The sequence below is a fragment of the Microtus ochrogaster genome, chromosome 1, assembly GCF_000317375.1.
Source record: "Microtus ochrogaster isolate Prairie Vole_2 chromosome 1, MicOch1.0, whole genome shotgun sequence".
Classification (NCBI taxonomy): Eukaryota; Metazoa; Chordata; class Mammalia; order Rodentia; family Cricetidae; genus Microtus; species Microtus ochrogaster.
Window position 1 is genome coordinate 21,007,444 of NC_022009.1, and position 8,596 is coordinate 21,016,039.

The 8,596-nt window shown below is 47.6% G+C and overlaps 1 protein-coding gene across 1 annotated transcript in view; it reads right to left on the reverse strand.

Annotated features, from left to right (window-relative positions):
• Nucleotides 1-376: 376 nt before the first annotated feature.
• The window catches only part of Dpf3 (double PHD fingers 3), a 271,575-nt gene continuing 263,355 nt past the window's right edge, over nucleotides 377-8,596 (reverse strand). The window contains exons 10-11 of the mRNA XM_013347204.2: nucleotides 4,636-4,717; nucleotides 377-4,112 (exon numbers count right to left, since the gene is read on the reverse strand). Coding sequence (XP_013202658.2) covers nucleotides 4,042-4,112; nucleotides 4,636-4,717 — 153 coding nt within the window. The 3' untranslated portion in view covers nucleotides 377-4,041. The remainder of the gene's footprint in view (nucleotides 4,113-4,635; nucleotides 4,718-8,596) is intronic.

An 8,596-nucleotide genomic window follows, 5' to 3' on the forward strand; every position in this document is an offset into this window, starting at 1 on the left:
CTTCCAAACCCAGAGGCAGAGGGCATGCAAGCGTCTTCAGGACCCTGCCTGGACCACCGCCAAGCATGGCTGCATTGCACCTGTGGGCTAGGAGAGGAAACTACCACCCTCTTCCAAGCCCGCTGCAGCCTAGCTGCGGGTGATCTTTCTTCCACCCACGGCAACTGCATAGGATTCCTGAACTTGAAACGTAATAACGATCGTTTTTCTTCTTTGAAGCACCTGGACTTTTAAATAGACGGGCTGGAAGGAACTGTTCTTGAAGACTAAATATACCCAGAGTGGTATCCAGACCCTCCTTCCCCAGACACTGCTAAGCCTCCTTTGACTGACTCTCTCTCTCTCTCCCTCTCTCTCTCTCTCTCTCTCTCGCTCTCTCGCTCTCTCGCTCTCTCGCTCTCTCGCTCTCTCGCTCTCTCGCTCTCTCCCCTACTCAGTTATCCACAGGATGGCTTCTGCTTCCTATCTGGCCTGGAGGCAAAGCCATACAGCAGCATCTTGGGACCTGCTGGCTTCTGCCTCAGGAGGGGCTGAGAAGGATGACAGAAATGTCAGTTCCCTGTCAGGAACATCATTCCCGTTTCCTTACAGGGTTACCTGTCCTGTGTTTGCTGCAGGCCCCAAATGCAGGGTCTCCAAAGTGTTGAAGAGGAAATGAGAGTTGATTTTCCAGCAGGGCTACTTCAGTCACCATATGAGGCTCGAAGGCTGAATTAGAACACAGTAACCCTGCTGGGGGATTTGAGGGGTGTTCAACGGCATCATTCTTTTCTCTTAGTGACCTCTGCACAAAATGACAGTGGCTACCATAGGCAGGAGGTCCTCTTTTTAACAAGACCTACCCCAAGATCAGCATTACTCTAATATTCCTGGCTAGATTTCTAAACAGGCTACATTTCTCTACCTCACACACATGGGCAGCAAGGCTCAGAGGGGCAAAACCACTTGACCAGAGTTAACCTTGAAAGTGATGCTATATTTGAACAAGAACACAGTGCCCTGCACAGAAGTCCACTCCCATTCCAAGTGGTTACTCATGCTGATGCTGTGTGTGTGTGTGTGTGTGTGTGTGTGTGTGTGTGTGTGTGTGAGTGTGTATGCTTCTGTCTGTCCGTCTTCATGCACATGCATTTATGATATCTTCATCCTCAAGTCCCCAGCCCCTGAGCTCCTCCCATTACCACCCATGCCCAACCATGGTCTCCATGGCCCACAGCCCTGGCTTAGGAGACCTGACCACAGACAACCTGGCCCTTGAGGAGGAAGCCTCTTCCATCAAGAGGGAGTTTTCAAGAGGGCGTCTAGCTTTGGCTAGCATTCACAAGAAGGTGGAGTCAGAAAGCATTTGGAGTTCCCACAAGGCAAGCTGGGCCCTGGGGATGGTTGTTTATACAACACTATACTTTGGGGGGCCCTCCCCAGTGTCACTGTGGAAAAGAAAAGGCAAGTGTCAGCAATTCCATTTTACAGATGGGCAAATCGAGATATGAGGATGCTAAGTGATTTGTCCAAGACCACACACTGCTAGGGTAAAAGGGACATTAGAACCATGAACCAGTGACCACCGCTCACTCCTGCACATGGAGAAAGCGGGTCCCAGTAGTGCCTTCTTTTTCTGACACAGGAGGTGGCTCTGGAGACCTGGTCTGTCGCACCCTGACAGGGCACCTCACAAGTTGATCTGCTTTCCCCACTTCCTCCGTGGGGAACCAAACCCAAACCTCCAAAGCAGAATGGCTGAGCCCATTCTGCAGGACCCCAGGAGCCTTCCTTATGCAACCCAGAGCTCAGCCAGCCCAGCACTGTGGGCAGGCTCCCCCAGCTCCCACTGGTGCCATGGCTTGGCTAGGGAGGCCTGTTTCCCCTTAGCTTGCATGGGCAGAGCAAGCATGACTGGATATAGAACAGAAAACCTCCCCCATCTGCCTTTCTGTAGGGAACAGACTCATGTACACTCCAGAAGGGGACCTGTCAAGTCTCAGAACCACAGTTTGGGGTTTTAGACTTGGTTTTTTCCCACCTTTAAGCCAGTATGGCATTCCAGAACACTTGGACCTTTTTTTCCCCTAAAATTAATTTAAAATGAATCCTCAACCAAGTAATTAGTCTTTGAGGATACCCTGCTTTAGGTTTTGTGGGAAGAGAGAGTAAGCCTGCAGAGTCCGAAGAGGGGATGTGCTACTCTGTGGAGATGACCCCCCCCCCCTCCAACCCTTCCCTGGGCCTTTAGAATCCACGCAGGCTCAGCAACCAGCAGGAGGAAAAAGAGAGCCTGTGAGGAAGGCAGAAATGCAGTCTGCACAAGGGCCCTTTAAGTGAGATCATTATGTATGCATGTAACCAGCTCGGAGACCACAGGGCCTGCAGGAGACCCCCACTCTCTTGCCACAGGTCACTCTGCAAAGGAGTCGGGGGCAGGGGAGCACACTGCTTGGATCCATGCCAGGCTGCCCCGGGTCCATGTGCCAAGAGCAATTAGCCAGGGGGAGGACGAGTCCTGTGGAGTGGCAGAGGCAATGCCGCATCTGGGCAGAGTGGCCCAACTAGCCCAGGTCTCCAGGGGCTTCTTCAGGAGCCGAAGACTAAAAATAACCCAGGCCTTTGTTACAAAGCTGCTGGACCACAGCGATGGAACTGATTTCAGGGAAGCCGAGCATGCGCGAGGGTCCTGCTCACTGAGACCTGCCCTTTGGGCAAATGATTTTTCCAGAAATGTGCCAGGTACCAAGCTGTTGCTGTGATCCGAAGACAGCCCACCCACTGCAGCCCACAAGGCTGTCACCTGGCACACAGAGTTCTTGGAATCGAGGCCTCGCCACCTCTTTCTCTAGAAACTTTCTTATTTCAAACAGGAGTCCGGCTCACACGGGGGAGCTTCAATGACAAGAGCAGACGAGGGTTCTGAATCACCGCCACCAGGTCACAAGCCATCACCATGGTCAATGATCTAGTTAAGCAATGATCATCTCTCCGCCATTCTAAGATTCTCAGTCACATCTCAGTAGTCACTGGCAAACATATACTACATGGAAGGAGGAAATTGCCCGGGAAAGGAATTCACAGTGTAGCATTAACACTGAAGGGTTTCTCAAAGCTACACTCTCTCTTATCCAACACTGGACCATTGAACAGGCAGCCTTTGCCCGCTTCGCTGATGCTCGACTCCCACCAGCGGAAACTGAACCAGGCCTTGACACTCAACTCAGTAGGGAGGCACTGGGAATCTTCAGCACTTTCCTGTATTTGTAGGCTGTGGTTTGTCTCATCTCAAGGACACCACAGTTGTGAAGGTCAAGGAACCCCTGGGTCTGCTGCAAAACTTCTCTTGTGAACAGCAAATACGAACTGGTTATGCTTGGGTCCCGATTTTTCCTCCCATCTCTTGGGCCCTCTCGACCCCTCATCAAGAGGTGGTGCAGTGGATCAAGACCATCCCAGCTGTGGAGGCCACTGCTGAGGTTTGAAAAACTACTTCTTTACCAAGAGGTTTCCAAGTTCCGTCTTCAAGATGGCCTCCAAATGCAGACATTTCCGGGGAAGCGTGTAATAAGTAACAAATTTCCGCAGCGTTTTGTTCCTCTGTGAGAGTTTAGGATGACAAGCCTAAGCTGAAGGTGAGGGGATCTTTAAACACAAGAGACTTAAACAAGAAAGAACACCATCAAAACACAAGTGCTTGTGAGCAGTCACAAAATGGCTTCCTCTAAAATGGGAAGCCATGAGAGGGATACACTGTGAGGTGAACATGAGGAAGGTTCCACAGGGCTGGGGCTGAACTGTTCTTCAGAAGTGCAAGCTCCCTCTGGTAGAAATGAGGAAGGACTGGCTGGATACCACACGTGGGGCTGGAGGGCGGTCGTAGGCAGGGCGGTAGGCGAGTTGAGACCTTGCCCTCTTGGTTCCGCCTCCATGTCCTTCTGTAACTACTTGTTTTCCTTACAGTTGGTCTGTGCGGATGTGCAGGAGGAGAGCTCCATCTAGATAGAACAGGGCTCCAGGTCAGCCTCTCTGGCGGCACGTCACATTCTGTGACCTGAGGCCCTAGGCCTGGCAGCCAAAGGCTGAGGCTTTCTCTTTGAGCAGCTCCCAGCATAAATGGCAGCTCCAGCTTCCTACGAGAGACAACACAGCTTTAGTAGCAGCCCTTCTCCTAACTCTTAGGCCCTAGTAATGGCTTTAATATCTGCTACCTCCTATTTGCCTATGACTTCCGTAATTCAGAGTCTCCGTTCTGAAGGGGTGTGAAGAAGTGAAGGCCGTTGCTCCGCACAAAGGCGGTGCTCAGAGGTAACAGAGGAACTACGTAAAGAGTCCCACCCCTCTGTCACGCCTCTTAGCCAGCCTTGGTACACCTGTACCAGCTCCCTTGGAAACTTACACCTCCCCACTGTTGCAGCCACACACCTGAGAAACATCTCCTCGACCCGTCAGCTGGAATGCCATCTGGCTGCACTAGGCCTCAGTTTCCTGATGTGTCATCTGTGAATGGTCCTACCTAACCTCATAGGGCTGTAGTGGTTAACTGAGACAAAGCCTGGACATCCCTTAGCACAAGGCCTGCATCACAGTAAGGGGTCACTGAGAGGTGGGCGTGGCAGCTGCTGTGGTTGCTACTGTGGAGTTCATCGTCATTACCTTCTGGGGGCTCAGCCACGGGGGGATTTAAACAGTACATGTGATAGCCACGGTCACAGTCGTCGCAGAAGAGTAGCTGGTCCTGGCAGATACAAAAGAGGGAAAGTGGGGAGGAGAGAGATGCAGTTACTCGCGGGCAGTGGCTCCCCCCTCCCACTTACTCCTCTACTCTCATTTCTCTAACTCCCACCCCATGGCAATGACCTAATCAGTATTACACATAGACTGGAATCCCACTCTTCCCATCTGTGCAATGGGCAACAGTTGTACTGGATAGTAACATCCATTGTATCCCACAATTCCTTCAGGATTTAAATGTAGATGTTAAGAAAAGTCTCTTCCCTGGATTGAGCCTGGAGCCTGGAGCCTGGGGCAGGGGGCAGGGGAGATTGGTTGGTTCTAGAAGTAGAAGATGGTAACACAGGCAAAGGGTGATAACAGCCTGAATTAAGGCTGCGGCAGTGCCATGAGGAACAGTCACTGACTGGTGCGGTTGCCTGGGCTGGGGCATAGTCAGTCACTGAGCATGGGCAGGAAAGTGGCCATGGGGGTAGGAGAAAGAAAGGACAGCCTCAACTACAGATCCAAGGTCACCAGGGAGATGTTCTGGAGGCTGGAGATCAGGACAGAGGTCTGGGCCCAAGATACGGATTTGGAACTCCCTGGTGATTGGATGGCAAGTGAAGGTCGCGGAAGAGGAAGTCCAGAGTGTACGACAGCAGGTGCCTCTGAAATGGTGGTGTTCGTGGAGGGCTGTCCGTGAAATCATCTGCACAGTTTTGCATATAGGTAGAAATGTGTACTTTGAGAAATGTGTATTTCTAAAAATAGAGTGAATTCATGGCTTTCATAGAAGTCTCTGAAGTCTTTCCCCAAGGAAAGCCAGGAAAACACACTTTAACTCATGGGTATTAAGGGACAGCAGAGACCACAGAAACCAAAAGAAGCCCAGGCAGGGAAGAGGGTGAAAACCAAAACAACAGCTTGACTCCCACAAGGCACACCACGGCATCAGAGCCAAAGAAAGCCGTGGGACCAACGATTTGGTTGTGATACAAAGAGAAGTAACATGAGTGACATCCTAAAGACATCAATAATCCCTACCAGAGCATAGATACAAGGCTACAAAAAGGGGGATACCGTAGACTGGGCTCCTCCTCCCCAAAATTCAAGCGTATGAGAGGGTCCAGCCACATTTGTCTTAAATAGTTGCCTACTTTTCAGGGCAATATTCGCTCATGCTAACACGCATGAAAAATACAATTTCAAAGGAGTTCTAACCCCCTAGATCTAAGAAGCTGGATCCGTTGATGGCTACAGAGCCAGTGAGATGAAAATCTCATTCTAGGCTCTGCAGGAGACCTTGTGAGAAAATCCCCGCGGTCCCAGCAACCACCCTGCTCGTTTGTGGCCCTCTTCTCAGGCTCTGTGTTAACACTGTCAGCAAGATTGTTGTCTAGAATCAACCCAAATGCCAGTCAGTAAGAGATGAGACTAACAGAGAACCGTGAAAGCGTAAGGATAAAGGCTATGGCTACACATTGCCATGAAGGGACTTCTAGAATATTCTGTGGGGAAAAAAGGAAGTGGAGAAAGCGTCCCTATCTCTTACCGCTTAATTCTGGATTGAATATGCAGTATACATGCTTACATTTAAACATAATGTAAAGACAAGCTTTATAATTTTTGAGAAGTCATATGTAAGCAAAGGGGGAAGTTAAGTTTGAAATTAGAAAATAGAAGCTAGGTTTTCTTAAACACATCATTCTTTCTAGATTTGTTTGTGGAACTATTTTGTATAGTCAAAGACCAAAATTAAAATCTTACTATATCCTTAAAAGTGAATTGCTCTTAAGTGAATATACTTGTATATCTAGCTAGAGACACAACTACAGACAGAAACCATTTTGGGTAGTGACGTATCTTTTATTATTTTTTTATTTGGATTTTCTTTTGAATCAGGGTCTTTCTGTGTAGTCTTGTCTAGCTTCAACCTTGTGATCCTTCTGCCTCTACCACCAGGCTACCCAACTGACACATGATCTTAACAACCAAGCTAGATATAAATGTGTGTGTATATTTTTCAGCAATTGTATCATTGATGATAATATTGGAACTGGTAAACTATCTGTATTAGTTTATCAAATTGTGATTGTGATGATATCATTGAGTAGCAAAACGTTTTACATGCTGAAAGTGTGGACATGAGATCAATGAATTGACAGCAAGACCACATAATTAGTTCTAAATGTAATCTATAGTTATTTGAATAAATAAATAGTGTATTTACCTTCTAAATAACAAAAATATGTTCTAGATCTGCCACTGAAAATGTTCTAAAGCTGCAGGGGAGTGGGGTGGTGGCACATGCCTTTAATCTCAGCACTTGGAAAGCGGAGGCCTGAGATAGGATCTCTTTGAGTTCAAGACCAGCCTGGTCTTCATAAAGAGTTCCAGGCCAGTCAGGGTTACACAGATAAACATTGTCTCAAAAAAATAAAAAAGAAAAGAAGAAAAGAGAATGATCTGAATCAATGACAGACAGTAAAAATTAACCCCTCCGGACCAGCCAGAAGTCTTTGGGAAGTGGCTGGTTTTAGACTGGCCCATGAAGTGCATAGAGATCTTTCTTTGTCCAAAAGCAAGAAAGCTATTGAAAGCTCTCAGGATAGTGTCAAAAGAGCTTAATCTCCATGCTAAATGTTCTTGTGGTCCAAAGAGAATTTTAACTGCAATGGATGGAAACAAAATATATTTAAGTTCTTCAGCACATAAAAATAGCATTTTTAAAACTTAGTCCCTTTGGAAGATATTAGGGAAATTGGACATTTTTGTTTATTTTGATACCATTTTAGACTTAGAGAAAAGTTGCAGAAATGATAGTTTCTCTATTTTCTCTTCTGCTCTCCTGAATAGTAACATCTTACAGTGTGTGGTAAAATTACAGAGTGGAGACTGCCGGTTTATAGGAAGGGCTTTAATGTCTCCATTTTCCTGCTTTTTTTCCCTAATAGCATTTGTGGGGGTCAGGTTTTCAGGGTTTTTGTTTATTTGGTTTTCCTTTTACTTATTTATTGGCCGGGAATTGGGGTACATACTATAGCACCCTCATGGAAGTCAGAGGACAGCTTGAAGGAGAAGTTTGCTCTTTCTACCATGTGGGTCCCGTGGACCAAAGTCCAGTCCTCAGGCTTGGAGGCAAGTGCCTTTACCCACTGAGCCATCTCACGGGCCTTCTTTCTTTGTATTTGGGGAGATAGAGTGTCATGAAGCCCAGGCTGGCCTCATAATCCCTATGTAGCCGAGGACAGCCTTAAACTCCTGGTCCTCCTCGACCTCCAAGTGCTGGGACCACAGGTGTGAGCTCCTACACCAGTTTACACAGAACCAGAGACAGAGCTCAAGGCTCCTTGTGTGTTAGAAGAACTCGACCAAGGAGAGCTACGACCCTAGGTTTCCTTTGTGGCCCTCAGTCTGTGACAGTTCCCCAGTTTATCTTCCATTACCTCCCTCCTTTGCCCAGTTCCTTCCTTCTTTCCTTCCTTTCTCCTTTGCCTCCTTCCTCCATCCATTCTTTCAACTCCATATGTAAGAAGGGATATCTGTGTTATTCTTTATGTTAAAAGCCAATGGTATCTTTCTCAGTTTTCTTTCTCAGTTGTTCTAAGATTTGACCACTAAACGTTCTTTCAGGTTTTTGGTTCTTGCGTCCTTTAGATACACAGTGTCACTTTTTTTTTTTTTTAGCATAGCCCTACTTTCTGACATCACAAGATATTCCAGGCATGTCCTGTGTAGCTGGTACTCCATCCCTGGCACTAGTCATTTCTTCTTTCTTTCTTTCTTTCTTTCTTTCTTTCTTTCTTTCTTTCTTTCTTTTTTTGGTTTTTCGAGACAGGGTTTCTCTGTAGCTTTGGTGCCTGTCCCGGAACTAGCTCTTGTAGACCAGGCTGGCCTCGAA